This window comes from Alosa pseudoharengus, unplaced genomic scaffold (genome assembly GCF_046254945.1).
Source record: "Alosa pseudoharengus isolate Yale_2024_CS ecotype anadromous, Long Island Sound unplaced genomic scaffold, YU_APseudo_1.1 YU_APseudo_1.1_scf_12, whole genome shotgun sequence".
Classification (NCBI taxonomy): Eukaryota; Metazoa; Chordata; class Actinopteri; order Clupeiformes; family Clupeidae; genus Alosa; species Alosa pseudoharengus.
The window spans coordinates 8,175,767-8,197,466 of record NW_027468587.1 but is presented as its reverse complement, the minus strand read 5'-3'; the positions used below and the strand labels follow the sequence as shown (position 1 = coordinate 8,197,466).

Below are 21,700 nucleotides of genomic sequence, written 5' to 3'. Positions count from 1 at the left end.
TACAATATGATTTATTTAAAATAGTTGGCATTTATAATTTAATGGCAACACAGTATTTCCAATGGAAATGCTATTTGTTAAAAAACAAACAAACAAAAAAAGGTCTAACAATACATGATTTCATTAGTGCTTTAAGACATTGAAAAGGCAAAATGTGAAAACAGGATTTGTATCCTTAACTGAATGAAATGACAAATTCTGCTGCCATGAAGGCAACATAGTAGTAGGCCTAACATAGAAATCACATCACAGTCCGGAATTCGTCAAAAATGAAGCTTGGAACATGCGCTTCAGCCACCTGCGAAATGATAAAACACAGTTAAGATCATACACTTCATTTTTTACCAAAACAACCGTTTACAAAAATATATACATTTTCCCATTACTAACCCAACATTTCTGTTCATTTTCATGCTCTCTACTGTTGCACTCAACACACAATAAAACAGTGCAATGCCAAGCGTCTCACCTTGCGAGGCAATTTTGAGAAGCGAACATAGTCTTCCAGAAACATCAGCGCACTCACTACATCTGAAGGCATGTCAGGAATCTTCTGGCTGTAAATTCACATCAGTTGTCAGAACTGTGGCATGTTCATACAATGTCTGTCTTTCTTATGTGTGTGTGTGTGTGTGTGTGTGTAAATAGGAGGCAATACTGTACCTAGTGCACTGCTCCATGATGGAGCGGATAAACTGGCCAATCAGGGCCAGGAACTGCTCTGTGTATCTGGAGTGGAACTGCTTCAGAAGTGTGACCAACCCAAGAACCAGTGGGGGCCAGTCCACAGCATCTGCCGCCTTCTTGCAAGTCATTCCTGCACAAAGAACATGCAGATGTGTTATTTCTGCCATTCATTTAACATATATTCAATATACATTCATGTTCAGATTCGAGCTTACCTTTATAAAAAAGGTAAGGATCAATTTGAGCTCATTATGCATACAGAATCTGAATGTTTTTTTTAAATTATTATTTAACTTTGGTTATTTGAGTCAGGATGCTATTGTGTATATTCTTGTGAGATGACCAGACCTTGGTTTTTGTTGTACTGCAGTTTGGGGAGCTGAGCGATGAGGAAGAGGAAGTTCACAATGGGGAAGTAGGGCAAGCGCTTCGTTGTGATGTAGATCTGAGGATGGTCAACAAATTTCATTACATGCATTATTACATTCATATAGAAAGTACTGTATCAACAAGAATAGGTGGCTTATTCATATCAGCATTAGTTTGACATTTTAAGCTGTGTATTGTCCAATCTAAATATGATGTCCTAGAGTGAGTACTCCAAGATGAATTGTCTACCTTAACTTAACCATATAATGTAATATAATGCGATAATGTAATGTAATATCAAAGAAGCTGGATGAAAGACTAACTTTGTTGAGAGGATTGTGAATCCCTGCAGCCTCCAGGTAAGCAGTGATCTCGTACAGAAGCGTGTTGTCCTCCTTAGGGTAAGGCAGAGACGGGTCCTGGTAGTGGGCCTCAATATCGGCCAAAAGAGCTCTACAGTAAGTGGACGATAAATAGTGAAATAATATTCACACACTCTCAGGACATTGAATAACCTATGGTTTATGGTGGTATTAATACATAAAAAAGATAACTTGTTTGACCATCAACAGACAAATTGCCAAAGACAGGTGCAGAAAGAGGGGCAGGTAACCTGTGACGTACTTGTTGAGGTTTTCCAGAGCAGCGGCAAGATGCTTTGAGTCAAACTTGCAAGAGTAGTTCAGCTCGTTTGCAATCTGCCGCCTCAGAATCTGCATCTGCCCCACCTGAACAAGGACACAATTACATGACATCCAGTCATAGTATTTCTGTTTGGTCTGTAATAAACTTATATTAAAGTCTTCAAAACTCTTCATTTTCTTTTGTTTGTCTGACTCTCACTTAAGAGTTGTTATAGCTTCACTATTTGTAATACCTTCATTATCGATTCCAAATATGCCGGCCAGATCTTCTGAGTCTTAGCCATTGCATTGGGGTACACTTTGGTGGAGTTGGCTAAGAGGAAACAAACAACAATAATCATGAAAGAAAACAACACCCATAAATATGACGCTGTAACTTAGGTATTTCTGCACCTACCCACAATGCCTTTGACAGGGTTAACGGCACTCAGCAGGGCTTTGAACACATCAGTCACCACTTTGTCCCTGAGGATAGTCTTTTGAAGCACCGTCAGGAAATTCTAATGTCAAAAGAATGTTAGGTCAAAGTGAGGCGTTTGATATTAAGTGGTATCGAAGCTGCCCTGACACATTAAACACAGCAAACTGACAACCTGTCCCTTATTTTCATTAAAAAAAACTTCAGATATGGAGTTGTGGTATTATGATAAACAATAAAGTAAATAATTGAATCAGTTTACCATTCTGTGATATTTTTTGAGTAACAAAGAATGTAAAAATAAAGGATGTAAAAAGGAAAAAGATGGAGGATTTACCTGTAGCTCCTTCACGATCATGAAGCAGAGGAGCCGATCGAGGCCGTTCAGACCGAAAGTCCCCAGGGTGTCTTGAATCTCAGAGAACAGTCTGTTGTTGGTCACCTCTTGGTGAGTTTTCAGGTCATACCACGTGTTCAACTGGTCAATGTAACAGGTCACTCTAGAAGACACAAACGATTCCAAAACTAACAAAAAGCAATCACCCTCTACTGGCGAAATTTTAACATAGTTAAACAGAAAAAGTAAGCATGGATCCAAAGCTCTTCTTGCTATTCTAACAGGCCAGAGCTTAGCATACTTAGGGTCAGTTATGCGGAGGATCTCCCTGCAGAGACGTCCGATGAAGGTGGCAGACTCGTCCATGGGGGGATACTTGGGAATCGGGATGTGTGTTGACTGATACACACTCTGCCAGTCTTGGATCTGAGAGTGAGGCAAACATAAGCACGTCACAAAAATGTCATTCCGTCACTTCTTTATCCATTCATCCATTCATCCATTCATCCATTCTTTATTTTCCATAGCAACGAATACAACATCAACATCAGCAGCAGCATCAGTGCTAACAACATAAATGCACTCTTGTAATGAAACAGAGTTGAGTGGTTTTATTGTTTTTAGTAACCATTTGTGCAGGGACAAACAGCATTTTGTTTTTGATCTATGCAAATATACATAAAGACTTATAGACAAATAAATGAAATCTATCTGAGTCTAGTCCAACCTTTGTCCTCAGGAAGCTGTTGCACTCCTGCTCTACGTTGTAGTTGATGATTCGGGACACCTCCTCCTGCCAGATCTTCAGGCCGTAGATGCTGACGTAGTCCTGGATGTACTCAAACGAGCGGTAGAACCCATCCATGGTAGCAGCCATCTCCTTTAGCTTGGGCATCAGTTCACTGGGCTGTTGGGGAATGAGAGAGAAATGCAAACACGGGCATGAATTTCAAGTGAAACTTCCCCTCTTGGAGTAGGCCTAGAGTACAGCAACTCGATTTATGATATGAATTAATAGGTAACAATGAATAATCGGTTGGCTTTTCATGGACAATCCAGTTATTGGAAGCAACAATCTTCATTGTGCTGCTTTCTCAAAAATACTCCATCTTGTGTCAGCTTATGGAAAGTGACGCATTTATTGAGAGATAACACATCAAAGAAAGAAACACTTCAAGGGGCAGAGAGGGAATTAGATGTTAACCTTGGCCTTAGGGTTGAAGATAAGGCCTTTGTGGAGCGAGTAAGCCACACGCCTTACAAGCTCCTTCCTGATACCATCCTCCAGAAGCTGCTTGGGATCGACCTGGAGAAAGACAAAAATGTCTCACAGACTGCAGCAGTGGAAACGCACAACTGGAATGGTATTTCTATTAAAAAAAGAAAAAAACATTATAACTATGACCATGCAAATGTTAACATGGTGTTAACATGATCGTTTACCTTGATGATGCCAACCAGCGTCGTCTTCATCATCAAAATGCCCTCAGTGAATACAGATATGGCATGGGTGAGTTTGGCAACCTGTGGAGGTGAAGAGTAAATGGACTTCGTTTATACAGTGCTTTCCTACTCTTCCGAGCTCTCTAAGAGCTTTACAATTTCACGTCTCGCATTCACCCTTCACACACACACACACACACACACACACACACACACACACACACACACACACACACACACACACACACACACACACACACACACACACACACACACACACACACACACACACACACACACACACACACACACACACACACACACACACACACACACACACACACACACACACACACACACACACACACCGCAACAATGGAATCAACTGTAAACAAGCTAACTGTCCATGCTATTGAAAGTTGTACAAGTTGTGAGCTTTTTAAACTGAACCGCGTGTTTCCTTTGCTTCACAGTGGCAACCGAGTGATAAGCGGGATAACGGCCTTCGAGGTGTGTCCAGTTATAAGGATCACTGGACACCGCTGCGTGTCGGGGAGTTTTTTGCCCCTCGCCCTCGTCTATTAATTCTGTATAACAGGACACCTCGGCGGCCGTTATCCCTTACTTAATACTTGAGGGGGAGACAGCATATTGATATATGAATATCGTATCGCCTGGTGATCGTGATATATTGCTAGAGATTGTATCGTATAGTATCACTTGTTTAATGCGGACGATTTGGTTACTGCATGACGAAAAAGAAGACACTCACAGGGGGATAATGGCTGACAGTCCGAGGAGTCTACAGTATACACTTTGTTACACTTGGAATGAAGAATTTCTTCTTCTTCAGTTACACAGATATTGTGATGTAACATAAATAATATTCTTGCTATGTTTTAAGTATCATTAGGACAATATATCATGAAAGTACTGTATTGTAAGGTACTCTGTGATACACCCTCCCTTAATTAACACTAGGGAAAAGCTTATCCAGTGCTGATCTCAGCTCTCAGCTGAAGTCCAATATTCTCAGGAGGAAACAATTGGTTGTTCAGGATGTCCACTCTGTTCCTCACCTCGTAACGGGCCCCAAGCTGGGCATAGTCCTTCAGCTTGTCCTTATCCAGACGCGTGGGGACCTCCATGATGTCATGGATCTGCAGTTTGATGATTTTGGCCAGGGATGTGAACATGCTTTCCGGAATAATCTGCAGAACCTGAAGGAAGATGGTTCATAAAACAGTCACACATACATTCAGAACAAAAATCTCAGGAAAGAAAAACACAAAAGTAGAGAGACACACTTGGTATCCGTTTGTTATCAGTTCACTGTAGAACACTGCAAGTTATTTACATTCACAAAGTGACAGTAAACACAGCGAGAGAGAGAGAGAGGAGTTTACCGGAGCAACACAGATGTATAAACTTCAGATTTTATTTTAAAGTGCCAACATAAGGTGCTCCGGTAAACTCCTCTCTCTCGCTACAATTAGTCCTCTCCCGTTGACGCACCAGATAGTTAACTACAGAAGCGCGGAGGAACAACTGTTTTTTGACGTGACAGTAAACACAATTCCACAGTAAATAGCAATTCCATTTAGTAAAATGTATCACTGTTGAGTTATAGTGAAACAATAGTGAATGCACTAAAGGAAAAAGCTCGAAGAGCCCTAAGTGCAATTAAAAGAACATTTTATAATCTCCAAATTCCAATTAAAATCTGGCTTAAAATATATTTGATAGTGTCATCCAGCCCATTGCGCTGTATGGTAGTGAAGTATGGGGTCCACTCAGTCATCATAGCTATACTCACTGGGACAAACACACAATAGAATCCCTACATGCTGAGTTCTGCAGATACATTCTACAAGTACAGAGAAAAACACCAACAAATGCATGTAGAGCTGAATTAGGTAGATACCCACTAATCATTAACATCAACAAAAGAGCACTCAATTTTCTGAATCACCTTAAATCCAGCCCACAAGACACTTCATTCTAAAGCCCTCCAAACCCAAGAGCTGAACCCAGAAAAAAGTCCCCTACACCAGTTGTTGCAGAGACTAACTGCCTTGCCACACACCCGCTCTGATCAGTTTCACAATAACACTGTTTTCCAAAAACCAATCAGAATAAACCAAATTATGAAACAATGTAAAGAAGCCTATTTGGAATATTGGAAAGAAGAAACTAAAAATCAAAGTAGATTACAATGCTATCTGGCCCTAAACCGAGAATATAAATTAGCAGAATATCTTAATACTGTCAGAGATAGAAAACAGAGACTGACCCTAACCAAGTACAGGCTAAGTGACCACAAATTGGAAATCGAAAAAGGAAGACTCAGAAAATCATGGCAACCAAAAGAACACAGAATATGTGGTTACTGCATGACAGGTGTCGAGACAGAGATGCACTTCCTCCTACAATGTACATCCTTCAATCAAACAAGAAACCTTTTCTTCAACAAATTTAACTCAGAAATTCCTAATTTTAATGAACTTAATGACATATCAAAATTAAAGATATTATTAGGAGAAGGAGATAAAGCATATCTTGCTGCCCAATATGTATCAACATGCCACAATCTGAGGGACAACGAGTGACCTATATCAACAAATAAATACACACACAGACACACACACACAGACACATGCAGACAGGTGCGCGCACACGCGCGCGCGCACACACACACACACACACACACACACACACACACTGCATCATACACTGCATTTTACTTTATTTTACCTATTTATTTTATTCTTATGAAAATCTACTGACATGTGTTCAGATTTATTGTATAAATGCTTTGGCAATATAAGTGAGCTTGTCATGCCAATAAAGCATTCTTGAATTGAATTGAATTGAATTGAATTGAATAGTGCAGTGGTGCTGGATTCTATGCCACCCTGTGGTGTGTTCAAATGTGCAAACATAGGTGAACTTATGTGGCGAATATGTTTTCTCTTAACAGTTACAGTATGTTTGAACAATTTAGGGAAAACATTCAATTTAAATGGTAATCCTTCATCCAGCTTGAATGTATGTTCACAGGGAACTACCTCCTCAAACTGTTTGTGCTTTCCAAAGGTTTGCGGAGGCAAACACAAAAGTACCTCTGCAAATTTGAACGCACCTCTGGTGTTGAATACCAGCCATTCTGATTGCCCTCTGTATGAAGAACCCCAACCGTTCCACGCTCTTACCTTTCGGACGTAGGCCACCAGCTCCCCAGAGTAGAACTGGGACACGCTGAGTAGATCTGGGCTGTTGGCCTGGTTGATACGCAGCAGTGGCAGGTCCAGTGCAGAGGCCAGCTGCTCACACAGAAACAGAGGTACGTCAGGTTCTCATGCTCACCAACAATGGCACATGTGTAAACAAACCAAAACAATTGGAGAAAGATGCACAACACTGTATATGGTTGTGTGGTGACATTAGAAGTCAATGTCATTAATCTCATCAAGAAAAGCAGAATATAGGGGGCGCTGTGGCGCAAGTGGTGACATCATCCATACCACATGTGTCCAAGTTCCCATGGGGACCTGGGTTTTAGTCCTATCCGGGTAATTTCCCAATCCCACCCCATCTCTCTCTCCCACTCACTCTCTTCAGTGTCTAGTGTCCCACTCACTCTCTTCAGTGTCCTGCCCCCCCACCCCCCACCCACACAAACAAAACAAACTTGGAAAAAAGGTACAATAGATGAAGAGGTTCACCTTGAGGAAAGTGGCACGGAGTTTGGTCACCATTGCTGGGCTCGCTCTGATGCTCTCTTGCATGATGGATGTGAAGCTGTTTGACATTTTAAAAAAAAGAAACAGACATTCTTAACATTAGTCCACACTGAACCTAAGAAAGGCTAAACATGTATAAGGACATTAGTCCTACAAAGCAATAATGATTTGTTAAATAGATAACACATTCATAGATGTGTAACCTGAAATAATGAGGGACTAGCTTACCTGTCTATTAGCTGCCAGGCGTATGACAGATCTCCTACGATCTGCATGGTGATCAGCACTTCCTCCTTGATGTTGATGGTGCGAATCATCTGGTGCAAGAACTTGCGTGTGTCAGCCAGGAACTGGCATACCTGCAGGTTCGACTCCAGCTGATGGAACTCTTGCACCTGTGGACATGGCAGGTACCGTCAGGTGTCGTCTTCACAAGTCACTTGTTATGACACTTACCGAGTTTTTATTCTAAGGGGTGCAATGAATTGCTTAAATGAGCTGATCCATTGCATGTTAGTGATAATCCCTAACATAATATAATAATAAAACAAATAAATCCTAACCTCCACTAAAGCCTGAATGAGCTGCACAGTCTTCCTTCCAGCAGCTGTGGAGTCTTCATAATTGAGAGACTCAATCTGTTTGGAGATCTCTCTGAACCAGGCCTGTAGATTCTCTATAGACATATGGAGGGTCATCATGGTCAGAACCAATAACAGAGACAGAATCAATTTTACAACAGTGTGTGAAACACAAAAAACACACTCTGTTGAAATTAGTAGAAGACAATAGAGGATAGCTTGTATAAAATGCAACATTACTTCTTATAAAGAATACAAGGAACACCGTCCTGCTGGATGCTTCTGCTACAGGTTGTAGCTCAACTTGTCAAACAGTTGTTTGTGGTGTTTATATATGTGTATCTCTGTATACTGTACATCTCATGTTTGTTGCATGTTTTTATGCTTGCTGCAATACAAATTGCCCATCTGGGACAAATAATAAATTGGACTTGAACTTGAAGCCACAAAAAGCCAAAACACTAAGGTTGAGGATGATGATGGATACCGTTCTTTTCCACCCTTGTGAGAGGCTTGACCCCAGAGAAGACCTCGGCGAGCTCGGTCATCCTCTCAGAGCCCTCACGCTTGTAGCTCTCCCACTTCAGCTGCTTCTCTGTCAGCATTTGCTTGAACATCTGGAGGAGATGACGAAGAAACCTTTATGTCTCGGCTCACAGCATTAAGTGGTTTAACAAAGTCACTCTCATATTAGGAGGATTCTCGAATTAGATTTACAACTCATGATGAGCAGTGCAATGCCGAACTACAAATCTGTAGCAAGCCTGTGCATCCCATATTCTCCCAAAATCTAAAATTTTACCTCCTTCAGAATGAACTCAAACTGGGCTGTGTCCAGCAGCAACTGGAAGAGAATCTTGGAGCTGTACTTGGAGTCATTGATGACCTGCTCTTTGATCTGACGCAGCCTTTTGTTATTTGGGTCATAGGCTAAAAAGCAGAGGGCAGAAAATTAGTACAAATGCTTCACACACAACTTAAAAGAGAATTCCGGCGATTTTTCACATAGACATCTGTTTCTCGAGGTTACCGAGTACTGTCGGTACGAAAAAAAAAATGAAAACAACTGGTCCTACCTAGCTCGAGTTGCAACAGCCAACAGCTAGAGCTGCCAGGCAGCTACAGTGCTACACTTTGGAGGCATGAACATGGGGGCTCATGAACATACCCCAGAGTGTAGCACTGTAGCTGCCTAGCAGCTCTAGCCGTTGTTTGGGTGTAGCCAAACACCTGATCTGAAACCACACCTGATTCAGCCGTATGGAGCATTAGCCAGCGAATGGCAACATTGCAGTCGCGCAGGCAGTTGAGCAGCTTGGGGATATTGTCCAGGACGATCTCTTCTCTGAGGAAGCCCTCTTTCAGCAGCTGCTGGACGTGAGGCTTCAGACTGTCCATGCTAGCAGCATAGCGGCTTGCCTATGAGGAAGTGTTTCACCAAGATCATGCATCAGTGTGACAAAGCTGGAGCGAGACAGAAAGCTTAAGAAGGACATTGAATGAGAGAGAGAAAAGAGCCAGTCAGCGGTCACTCTACCTGTTCTCTGATATTAGCGGTGTCCAACGTGTAGTTCAGGGCAGTTTTGGCAGCTTTGTAGGGCTCCCATGCCTCTATTAAGTTCACAGTGATGCCCATGTATATGCTAATGACCTGCAATGGTTACACTCATGAGTATCAGTGTATTCATCTTCACAATGAACATTTATGTAAAATAGGTAAACAAATCACTTTGTAACCAAGACTGTTTTTTTTCAGAAAGAAGTTATCAGAAATTGGGCTTATATAATAATATTAAAAATAAAATAAATGTTTCCATTTAATTCATTGAAATTGAACTCATTGCAACAACACTAATCGCTTACCCAGTTGTCAGGGAAGTATTTGTCCACAATCTCTCTCATTTTGGCCTGCTGTGTGTGGAGGATGCTGGGAGTGAAGTATAAGCAGACGTACAGCATGGCTGCCTGATTGGCAAGAGCTGTGCTGCGATGCTCAGGAAGTGGGTAAGCAGACACCTAAAAATAACAACAACAACAACAACGCAACACATCAGTAAACAACAGGCACACATGAAACAAAACCACTGTCAACAAAACAGTAGAAAAATGGACAGACCACATTTGAGTTTGTTAATGGATAAGGGTTGAAACAAATCACAGATCATCTAAGAAAGTGAAATAGTTGAGGTTCTGCTGCCCAAACAAAAGCATAAACGACAATGACAAAGACAACGACAATGCACAATTGGCTGACGGCAGTCGCAAACGCGCCACATGTTGTACCCAGGATCCGTAACAGCCCTCCTTTCACGATACCACATACACTGCCACTAGCGTGAATGCCCAACCAAAGAACCAAAGCAACAAAAAACAAAAATCACCAACAAAGCAACCTTCCTGCTCAAAAAACAACAGCACCACCAACAGAGCAGCCTTCGTGAGCATTTCACTGGGGTTTCTAAGCAGGCAATTAAAGATCCTTTCAATTCTCCTACCCCCCCCCCCCCCGCCCTCTCTCCACCTACCTGGTTGTAGATGTCATCTGAGCGCAGCCTCCCGATGACCATGCTGATGAAGGTGGGGCTGATGGGGACCCTCTGGAAGTAGCTCTCGGGGTAGTTAGCGGGCCGCTTGGACCCCGGTTGGCTGGAGGCTCCCGTGCTGCGCAGCAGCTTGCAGATGTCGTCCAGGTTGGAGTCCGCAGAGGATCGGGCAGCACTGGGGACAAACACGTTAGGAGATCAGCATGCAGCACTGGTGTCTCTCAAGTGTAAAAATGGCTTCAATAGGAATCTGAAGTTATTACTAAACTTTCAGGAAAATATTATGTGCGCTACGGCTTGAAACTTTAATTCTCACTATAACTCAATAAAATATTTTCAGTGATTAGTAATGTGCCAGATTTTGCGTTTTTTCCCCTGAGCTACTGTTTTTTTTTTCTGATTCCCTGCCTTGAATTGGATGTGCTACATTTTTCAATTCTCACACCACCATAGTTAACTATGTTTTGTTCAGTCATGGCCAGAAGGGGATAGAATCTCTGCACTGATCACCAAAGATTCTAGAGCGGAGCTCTGTTCTAGAATCTTTGCTGATCACGCTCTCACCTGTATCTGTAATAGGACACCAGCATCCTCTCCCTGACCTCTCCCTCGATCTTCTGATCAATGACCAGAAGCATCACTCCATACAGATACAAGGCCTCACACTGTGAGAGAAACCAGACACAAAGTGCATAACTGACCATTCGCTACCAGACCAGACAAGAGAAGACTGTTGCTTTTGGAGATCAAATAATTTCAAATGATCACAATCTTTTTTGTTTTTATTTTTTTTACCAGGAGCTGTTTTCCATCTTCATTCAGGAGTACGGTCTCCAAGGTCTGCTGAATGTATACTCCTTCATTAAGGTCATCTAGGTATCTTCAAAACAATATGGCAACAGGTCATGAACTCACACAACATTTTTACTCTGACATACGCGTGTTGTTTGATTGTACTTATTTAAAATGAATCGATATCCTAAATCATTTACCTTATCAGGTCCACAACATACTTATGGACACTTTCAAATGCCAGGTAAAACCGTGACAGAATTTCAATGTTGTTTTCCCTAAATTCTTCATCTAGGTCTTGAAGTTCTGGTTTTGCTTCTAGTTTCCCCTCATAATACTCCGGCCCCTGTGAAGGAAATGTATGTGGTTAATTACCTGGCTATGACATACCTGGCTACAAAATCCATTTTGTGGGGCAATGCAAAATATCATCAGATTTAGGAGGGTCACAATCTGGTAAAAGGGGTATGTAGTCTACAGTCTTGTAGACCTTTATAAAGCTTTAAGCTTACACAAGCTTATACAATATGGTGGAGACTAGTCAAATAGGATGGGCTTAACATGCTGTTACTACCTTGAAGTAGCTGAAGTCGCATATGATGTCTCCATATTTCTGTTGATCACTTTTGTCCTTTAGTCTGAAGACCACTGGTATAAACTCGGAGAGGCGGAGCAGCTCGGCGATGATGGCATTTCCCCTGGACACAATCCTAAGGATGGCCTGACCGCACAAGTTATTCTCCGCCAGAAAGTCCACCATGACGGCGAGCTCAATTCAGCCAGACACCGCCTCCGCTCTTCGAGTCATGAGACGACGCTCGCCAGAAGTACTCTCTTGGCAGGAGCAAGTGAACATCAGCTAGACTATGGAGGAGGAAACGGAGGAAACTGCGGATGAAATGTAATGCACAGACCTACAGTTTGAACTGTCTTTATTGTCCAGCTACAACTGAATGAAATGCTCTGCATACACGTGACATGCATACAGACAGACAGAAGCGAGTAGCAACCATTCATTGCATCGCTATCTATACATACACTACACATAGCCAACACATATAGCATCTTATTCATAGCAAGTTCAGTATAAATCAGAACTATTTGGGGTAGCACGACCATCGGGTGCATTTATGGTGAAAACAACTACATAAAAACACTGTATGTTCCAATGTAATGGGTATCGTCTAAAATTAATAATATTAAACGTACAGCAAGACATTTTTCTCCCTTACCTCTAAAGGCCCTTTCAATTCCTGTTTACAATCACATGACCAAAGCAATCAGATGATCTCGACTGACAACCAATAGGGACCCGCCGCTTTCACCATCAACATCGCTTCAAAATAAAAGTAAAAGTAGATGGGTTCTCGGGTAAGCAAAACATTATGCCCTGTGATTTGGGACTTATTGTAAAACACATTTCATGTTATAGTCAAAAGGAATAATAAGAAAAGGCTAAAAATGCTCAGTCTTGATAACAAACAGTTATCAAATTATTATCAAATCACATTATTATCAAATTGAATGCTCACATTGTTGATCTCCATCCACGACACTAGGGAGCGGTGTACACCACAGTTTTGATGCACTAGATTTCCTGCTGTGGAGTCAGAGGAAGTGGTGACGTTTTGCGCATGCGTGAATACAATTTTCCTTCACACGTGAAGTGTTGATATTTCTCTTCGTTGATACTAACTGTAGATATATTAGCAACTACAGTCTTGTATTTATGGAATTTACTTGTTACATAGATTTAAAGGTGTTCTACTTTGCACAATGAAAGTAAAAGTGCTTTCCCGAAATCCGGACGATTATGTTCGTGAAACGACAAGGGATATACATCGTGGTGAGTTGTGTAGCCTACTCAAGGCCACGGACCTGACTATTTAGCTAGCCAGCTAGCTAGCCAGTACTAGTTGTTCATGCAACCTTTATGGAAATCCAGACAATTTTGTTTACCATAATTTGGATTAGTGACATAACTTATGTCATGTCGCTTGCCACTGCGATCCTTTGAACCTGTTTGTGATTGTGTTGTTTACATCTTCAAGACTTTTATCTCAGGACAGTCTGATATCACTGATTTCACTATTTCTGTTGTAAACACAGCAATTCTGTGATAATTTCTGTACATCTGAAATTACATAGATAATTTCAACATCGTTATTCCATCTTGCTTTTTAATGAACGTTGCAACAGCGTCCCCTTCCATATGTCACTTATTAACTAATTACCCATAATTTTGCCCTTACAGTTCCAAGGAACTACGACCCAACACTTCACCCGTTTGAGGTACCCAGAGAGTACACTAGGGCTCTCAATGCCACCAAGCTGGAGCGTGTGTTCGCCAAGCCCTTCGTAGGATCCTTGGACGGACACAGAGATGGCATCAACTGCATGGCCAAACATTCCAAGAGCCTGTCCATTTTGCTGTCTGGAGCTTGTGATGGAGAGGTAGGAACGTATTGATGAAGAATGAACTGTTGTAGCTAGAACATTAGAAAGAGCATGTCCAGTGGCAAGGTTTCTTTCCATGAACGTTGTTTGTGAATGCTGCTGACATAGTTGCTGCTGCTGCTGCTGCTGCTGATGTCTCTTGTGTTGTCATTGCTAGGTGAAACTGTGGAACCTCCCAAAGCGTGAGTGCTTCCGCACTGTGCAAGCCCATGAAGGCTTTGTCAGAGGAATAGTAACCCGATTTTGTGGCACGTCCTTCTTCACGGTAATATAGCATCATACACCTGTTCATTTATCTGAGTAAAATAACAGAAGTGCTTTTTTCACCATTAATGTTTTTTTTTTTTAAATGAATGTTTATAGTTCTACCAGTCAAGGAATTGACGTTCTCCTGTGATTTCTCTCTCTCTCTCTCTGACAGGTTGGTGATGACAAAACAATCAAACAGTGGAAGATGGAGCCACCAGGCTATGGAGAGCAGGAGGAACCTCTTAACACAATCCTTGGCAAGGTCAGAATGAGTTGACCTCTGACCAGCTGCCATTTACAAAATGTCTAGCTCAACAGGTTATGCACATGCTGAGTGTTATTGCCACATTTCGTAGGAGTATGTGTTGAGCTTTAATGTATCACTGCAACTAAAATCACTGACGTTAGAAACTAACTCTCATTTGTGATACAGCTTGCTGATTTACTTTCTATGTGGTCTCTGATCTCTTGTTGATACTCTCTTGTATTGCATGTCCTCATCCTTCTGCTCTGTCCCACTGCAGGCTGTGTTCACTGGCATCGACCATCACCAGAGTGGCGAGACGTTTGCCACATGCGGCCAGACGGTGGACATCTGGGACGAGCAGAGGACCAGCCCCATCCGCAGCTTTTCCTGGGGAGTCGACAGCTTCAGCTGCGTGCGATACAACCCAGTCGAGGTGAGCCCAAACTCACTGCGTGCGCTACAACCCAGTCGAGGTGAGCCCGAACTCACCACGGTCCAGTAGAGGTGAGCCCAAACTCACCACGTGCACTACAACCCAGTAGAGGTGAGCCCAAACTCACCATGGTCCAGTAGAGGTGAACCCAAACTCACCACGTGCGCTACAACCCAGTCGAGGTGAGCCCAAACTCACCATGGTCCAGTAGAGGTGAGCCCAAACTCACCATGGTCCAGTAGAGGTGAGCCCAAACTCACCATGGTCCAGTAGAGGTGAACCCAAACTCACCACGTGCGCTACAACCCAGTCGAGGTGAGCCCAAACTCACCATGGTCCAGTAGAGGTGAACCCAAACTCACCACGTGCGCTACAACCCAGTCGAGGTGAGCCCAAACTCACCATGGTCCAGTAGAGGTGAACCCAAACTCACCACGGTTGAGAGAGGGCATGCTGGAGCTCAACATTTGAATTCAATTCAATTAATTTTTATCATCATTTTCATTAATTCAAGGGCCATGCACGCGCACACACACACACACACACACACACATACACACACACACACACACACACACACACAAACTACTCTTGGTCCTCTATGTCTCTTTCTCTCACGGTCACACACATGCACTCACTGATATCTGATACTGTTGGGCAGATCAAAGTACTTTATTTCCCTCTGCAATCTGCTGACCAATGCACTGGGCTGCTGTTTAGCTGGATTTTACCAATGGCATAAACACCATGTAAAATCTCTCTCTCTCTCTCTCTCTCTCTCTGCCTTTCTTTCTGTGTTTCTTTCTTCCCTCCCTCTTCTTTCTTTCTTTATTTCTTTCTTTCTTTCTTTCTCTTTCTTTCTTTCTCTCTCTTTTTTCCTGCAGACGGAGCTGCTGGCTAGCTGTGCCTCAGACAGAAGCGTAGTGCTTTATGATATGAGGGAGGCCACACCTCTCAAGAAGGTAAACATGTCTCTTCCTTTCCAACTCATACACCCAGTAATGTAGCAAGAAAATCAGCACAGGCCTTTAAACCGTCATCCAAATTAATTTTCATGAAGCAATTTGAATATGAGGTAATGTTCAAGAGAATAGATGGCTGTCATTTTTTGTTAAGTTGGAGATTATTTTTCTGTTAAAACCATACTTTCAATAATAAATGCTAAACCTGTATTATTAACACTGTTGCACATGGCTTATGAGCTGTATAGTGATCCATGCGGAGTGTTTAAGGCCTCCTCTCATAGGTGGGGGCAGCCGTGGTCTACTGGTTAGCGCTTCGGACTTGTAACCGGAGGGTTGCCGGTTCGAACCCCAACCAGTAGGAACGGCTGAAGTGCCCTTGAGCAAACCCCTCACTGCTCCCCGAGCGCCGCTGTTGTGGCAGGCAGCTCACTGCTGTGTGCTTCACCTCACTGTGTGTTCACTGTGTGCTGAGTGTGTTTCACTAATTCATGTATTGGGATAAATGCAGAGACCAAGTTTCCCTCACGGGATCAAAAGAGTATACTTATACTTATACTTATACTTATATACCTAGGTGATTATGAAGCTAAGGAGTAACACGCTTTGCTGGAACCCAATGGAGGCGTACTACTTCACCAGCTCCAATGAGGACTACAAGTATGTTTTGGGTGTAAATCTCCCCCTCCCTGTGTGTGTATTGCACCCATTTCTCAGTTTCAAACATATATATTTTTGTGAGATCTTGCCTTTTGCTGTTTAACTATTATCATTTTTTAAAATAAGTCCATGTGGAGGAAATCAGCAAACTCCCTCTTTCTGCTAAGTGATCCAAAGAGACTTGCTCTGTAGTGACTCTGCCCCTGAAAAGAGAGATGGTCCTCATTGGTCCTGCCTTGTGTGATTGACAGCCTGTACACCTATGACATGAGGTACCTGGACAACCCTGTGACGGTTCACATGGACCACGTCTCCGCGGTGCTGGATGTGGACTACTCCCCCACAGGGAGGGAGTTTGTGTCGGCCAGCTTTGACAAGAGTGTCCGCATCTTCCCCAAGGACGGTGGTCACAGCAGGTGAGGTTGTGCGTGTGCAGAGACAGACCCCTGATGTTGGACCAATAGGCACAGAAACCTTCTTTTGTTGGGTTTTCATTTTTCATTTGTCGTTTTGATAGTCTTGAGTTATGAAACTGAACTGGGCCTTACCGTAAATCTGTTTTCCACCAAAGGTGTTTTGCACCCCAGGCACACCTGGTTGACTTGGCAGATTTTCACACTTAGGCTTAACATGTATCCGAAACACTTTCAAGCCACCTGTACACCAAGCAGTCTGGGTGACCTTACACATACAGTAAACCTGACCCATCGCGTCTCTGTTTGCTTCAAAGTAGAATAACACTTTAATGTGAATGCCTATTGAGTGACATGTTTGTGGAGGCTATCAAACTGATTACTTCTAACTGGCGGCCGGTTATTGATTTTAATACGGCCCCTAAAAGGCCAGGGCTCATGATTAAGCAGAATATTCTACAGCATGGTACGCACAGTACCTCCCAGATCAATGGGGCCGAGGCTGCCGTGCCATATGCAAATGCCAGCGATGTGGTCCTTGTCGTGCATAGTCAGTCGTCTGGGCTGCCAACCTGGATGCCGTCAGCGAATTGATTATTATGTTAATAACATCAAATTACTCCAGCATCAGATAACTGTAGTATTGAGTACATGCTCTCATTTTGTAGTTTGATGGACTTGTGCTTTCTCAGAGAATTTGTTATCTGTTTAGATAGATTATTTGTGGATGATCTGGAGGTACATAAAATGAATGCTAATTCGCTATGCCAACTTGTTCATTTTAAGCATTTTGCATGTGCTTAGTGTGAGACCATCATTTGCACCTTAGATGAAAGAGATATATCAGATAAATGCCTATATCGTTGTACAGGTCCCATTTTAAAGCAAGCCGTTTGTAGGCCCATAGAAATTAATTGCGAATGGCTTGATGTAAAAATAAGTCCATCTCATATTGTTGATATGATTGCAACTAGTGTAGTTGTGTAGTGTTGTGTAAGTTTCTTCTTTCTCCTGTCCGTGACATTAATTTGTTCTCTGTCTCTCTTTCTTTCATTCTTTCTTTCTCTCTTTCTTTCTCTCTCTCTCTCTGTCTCTCTCTCTGCAGGGAAGTGTACCACACCAAGCGCATGCAGCACGTCATCTGTGTCCGGTGGTCAGCCGACAACAAGTACATCCTGAGTGGCTCGGACGAAATGAACATCCGCATGTGGAAGGCCAACGCCTCAGAGAAGCTGGGAGTGGTGAGTGTGTGTGTGTGTGTGTGTGTGTGTGTGTCTGTTCTGCTCTGCTCTCACCTGGGCCAGGAGCCCTGCAAAACTCCTGCATCTGGCATTCCTTGGTGCGTTATTGTTTTAGCAGGTGTCCGGGATGACGTTTATAGCCTTTTATGAACAGGCGGAACAGATTTCGGTGCTTGGCTGCTTGTTTCTGAGGAGCGGCGAGGAGCGAGCCATGCGGTGACAGCCCTAATGCTGATTAACACACTCAGGCTGTGTCTCCGTGTCCTTGAGTTATAAAACTTAGTTTTTGAAGGACAAACTATAAATTATATTCTTGACAACAGCCTATGCTATAAATGTCATATAACGGCAGGAACATTGCAGAACTTCTTACATTTGCTATGTCTGGTGAATTTGGATGATCTCTAATCTCGCTTGGGGAACAGCGGAGATGTTGGGTGAACTTGGGGAACAGCGGAGATGTTGGGTGAACTTGGGGAACAGCGGAGATGTTGGGTGAACTTGGGGAACAGCGGAGATGTTGGGTGAACTTGAACAGTGACATTAGGACTCCACCCGGTCTGCTCTGTAGACCTCCATGTTGGGATGGTTGCCATGGTTGCCATGACCCGGATGTTCCTCCTCTCTCCCCTCCCTATTAAAATCAACACCAAAGCACTTTTCCTCTGTCGCACGCACGCTATTTGTTTATCCAGCACTGGCTTTGCAAATAACGATGTCTGCAGTGAAGGTAGAGTATGTTGCATGATTTTATGAAAGTATGATATATTGCGACATCAGAAGCAAGTCAAATTTGTAGTTTCTTATGTCTCATTCCATCGAGCTACAGATCCGCTACCCGATCTGGCAAACTTACATAGAGCGGTTATAGCCGATAGAGAGGGCCGCGAAGCTATAACAGTGCCGTTCACCCTGTTACGAGTTGATGAACACTGAAACGCTTTTGGAAACATTATTTTAAGTTACAAAAAGCTCTTTGGTGTTGCCTTAAAACCAACTTTGAGAGCCGCTCACCTCCATGTTTGCCGCGGACACACACACACACACACACGCGCGCCCAGGTGGCGCATAGTGTCGGGCATCTTCCTCGGTGCCAAAGAGGCCGCACAGCAGATGAAGGCGACTGCCAGACACTTTGATGGATGCTCCACCGGCAGTGCGGGGCATCACTCTGGGTAAGTGGCTCTACAGAGCTCTATTGCCCGGTGCCAGGCCTCGTCCTGGGGCGGGGCGGGGGGGGGGTGGAAGTGGTGGTGGGAGAGAGAGGTGTCCGAGAGAGGTTACCCCCCCCCTTTTTCCAATAATTAACGATGCCATTTAACAATGCAGCAAATGCCTGGGGATCAAAGCAAACATCAAAGCTCAGGGGAAAGAGACGAGATGAAATGGGAGATGAGAAAGACTAAAATGGGCCTTTGTGGAAACTCCCCCCAGTCTCTCTGTCTCTCTCTTCTTTCCCTGTCCCCTGCGTCAGACACAAGCAACAGGTGGGCCTGCTTTGCTTTGCTACACCGAGCCCAGACCAAGTTGCTGTTGTCCGAAGTCTTTCGGACAACAGATGTGGCGGAGTGCACAAAAGTGAAGCGCGGTTCAGTCGCTTCATGCAGTCACTCTCATCTTGGGTGGCCATGTTCTTTTTATTTTATTGTAGTTGTGTGTCTCCTATCTGTCTCTGAGCCTCTTCACTCTCCTGATGGTGTTCGTTGGCAAGTTTCTTGCGTCCGCTGAACTGAGATCGGGAGAGAGGGAGGGGGAGAGAGACAGAGAGAGTGAGACAAGATTTATTTGGACGCCCTGCACTTAAAGCGATCAGGCCCAGGCCTGCACCTATCAGCACTTTGCATCTTCCAATCACTTAAAGCCGGCCACTTCAGAAAATAATGAAGCATTAAACAATCAAGATGTAGCGTGAGATGGTATTTAATTAAGCCGGCAAGAAATAACTGCTGAATCAAGGCTGCGCCGGCCGCATCCCCAGCCCAGAGAGGGTGCGGCCGCAGAGATGCCCCGAGTCACCCGGAGTGTCTCCGTCTTGTGGAACTCATGGAAGTCGACTCTAGAGGAAGGGGTTAATTAAATGGCTGTTGTTTTTTGATAAGTCTGGTTTGACTATAATTTTAGCTTTGGAGCCACAGGTGAATATGATATGATATTCAAATGATGTGTGAGGACACATAAAAGTGGCGGTGAGTAATTTCAGTAGGTTTGCGTTGTGTTTAGTTATCTGTGATCGTAAAGGATGAGGGTGGAGTTTCTAAATGGAGTGGGTTTTAATTAGTTGGTCAAGGATTCCCAAAAGCAGTTTTCCCCTGTTCATTCCAGGCAGGCTGAGTCATACTCTCTCCACATCCACTTTTCACACAGCACAGGCAAATGCAGAGGCATGTTTAGGCCGGCCTTTCCATCTCTCTCCCTTTCTCTCTCTTCCTCTCTCTCCCTCTTTCTCTCTCTCTCCCTCTCTCTCTCTCCCCTCACTTTCTCACGTGAGCCTTGTCAAGAAAATGAGAAATATTGTTTTCATGGGGCCTTTTTCTTTTTCTCTTTAAAAAAAAAAAGAAAAAGAGCCAACGTCCTCTCTGCTAGACCGACACACTTGACAGGATCAGTAGCTATTAACGTGCCTTAAACAAATTGAATTTGAGAAAAATCATTGCTTTTAATTAGAATAAAAGCCCTCGGAGGAGGGAGAGCTCTGGGCTGCCTGGCCAACAGCAAGCTCAGGGACTTGGGAGTTTTACGACCACAAAAAAAAAAAAAAACCAGAGATGGATAGGGGCGAAGAAAAGAAGAGAAGTCGGCATTGGGAGGAGGGTGGATGTGTACACTCTTCATTTCTCTCTCTCTCTCTCTCTCTCTCTCTCTCTCTCTCTCTCTCTCTCTCACTCAGGGTATGTCCTGTTGTCTTTAAAGCCATCGATTTGAATTTGAAGGTAGATTCATCAAATTTAGTACAGCGATGACTTGTGTCTGAGTGAAATAGTGTGACCTTCTGACTGGGAACCTGCAGTGTTCCTTTCAGAACGCTGCCCTGATGGGCAGTCGGAACTAGATTACTGAGGTTGTTCCTTTCGTAATTACGAAATAATTAATTGTATGCTTTGTGGCTATAGAAAGATAGATGTTTAAATACAGCTCTGGAAAAAGTAAAGAGACCACTGCACATTTGAATATGACCGTCAACTCATTCGAATGTCCCTCAGCAACCGTAGGATGACATTAGAAAAATGTGCAGTGGTCTCTCAATTTTTTTCCAGAGCTGTACTGTATGTAGGTGCAGGGACTACTTAGCATGTGCAGCCCTAACCCTAAATCGTTCCGTTTTAATGTAGGACTCTTTCTTTTTTAGCGGATGGATGAAGGCTGTTGAGGGTGTGGGCAGAAGTTTCAATGGGGCACATAGTCAAGCTGTGGATAGTGTGACTGTAGATTCATCAGCGGGGATGCCTTACCGAGCTGTAGCATGGTGTGCAGCAACACCTCA

At 43.3% G+C, this 21,700-nt stretch overlaps 2 protein-coding genes across 4 annotated transcripts in view; one reads left to right on the top strand and one right to left on the bottom strand.

Moving 5' to 3' along the window:
* Positions 1-15: 15 nt before the first annotated feature.
* On the bottom strand, positions 16-12,863 carry washc5 (WASH complex subunit 5). Of its 3 annotated transcripts, none has more exons than XM_076279974.1 (29): positions 12,790-12,863; positions 12,132-12,421; positions 11,758-11,903; positions 11,561-11,645; positions 11,330-11,430; positions 10,748-10,940; positions 10,086-10,238; positions 9,760-9,873; positions 9,470-9,641; positions 9,025-9,152; positions 8,710-8,839; positions 8,205-8,317; positions 7,870-8,036; positions 7,624-7,699; positions 7,111-7,221; positions 4,978-5,118; positions 3,899-3,979; positions 3,660-3,761; positions 3,183-3,362; positions 2,757-2,881; positions 2,456-2,618; positions 2,098-2,200; positions 1,934-2,013; positions 1,681-1,784; positions 1,380-1,509; positions 1,036-1,132; positions 664-817; positions 470-557; positions 16-298 (listed from the first exon to the last, which is right to left on the bottom strand). In XM_076279974.1, exons 2-29 carry the CDS (start codon positions 12,315-12,317, stop codon positions 242-244), a joined length of 3,480 nt encoding a protein of 1,159 aa, XP_076136089.1. In that variant the 5' UTR covers positions 12,318-12,421; positions 12,790-12,863; the 3' UTR covers positions 16-241. The 3 variants fall into 3 exon arrangements, with proteins under 3 accessions (XP_076136089.1, XP_076136090.1, XP_076136091.1); XM_076279975.1 differs by having other exon boundaries at positions 12,767-12,793; XM_076279976.1 differs by lacking the exon at positions 12,790-12,863 and having other exon boundaries at positions 12,132-12,440.
* Positions 12,864-13,208: 345 nt separating this feature from the next.
* The window catches only part of dcaf13 (ddb1 and cul4 associated factor 13), a 12,560-nt gene continuing 4,068 nt past the window's right edge, over positions 13,209-21,700 (top strand). Inside the window, exons 1-9 of the mRNA XM_076279373.1 lie at positions 13,209-13,403; positions 13,812-14,011; positions 14,172-14,279; positions 14,436-14,525; positions 14,788-14,943; positions 15,828-15,905; positions 16,483-16,565; positions 16,817-16,981; positions 18,084-18,219. Of these exons, the coding sequence (XP_076135488.1) occupies positions 13,334-13,403; positions 13,812-14,011; positions 14,172-14,279; positions 14,436-14,525; positions 14,788-14,943; positions 15,828-15,905; positions 16,483-16,565; positions 16,817-16,981; positions 18,084-18,219 (1,086 nt within the window). The 5' untranslated portion in view covers positions 13,209-13,333. The remainder of the gene's footprint in view (positions 13,404-13,811; positions 14,012-14,171; positions 14,280-14,435; positions 14,526-14,787; positions 14,944-15,827; positions 15,906-16,482; positions 16,566-16,816; positions 16,982-18,083; positions 18,220-21,700) is intronic.

Excerpts from the sequence above, each read along its gene's own strand:
- washc5 (XM_076279974.1), bottom strand. The coding sequence starts at position 12,317 with ATGGTGGACTTTCTGGCGGAGAATAACTTGTGCGGTCAGGCCATCCTT. Across the intron at positions 2,619-2,756 it reads CTCCGCATAACTGACCCTAA|AGTGACCTGTTACATTGACC; the intron begins GTATGCTAAGCT and ends TGTGTCTTCTAG. Across the intron at positions 2,014-2,097 it reads CCCTGTCAAAGGCATTGTGG|CCAACTCCACCAAAGTGTAC; the intron begins GTAGGTGCAGAA and ends GTTTCCTCTTAG.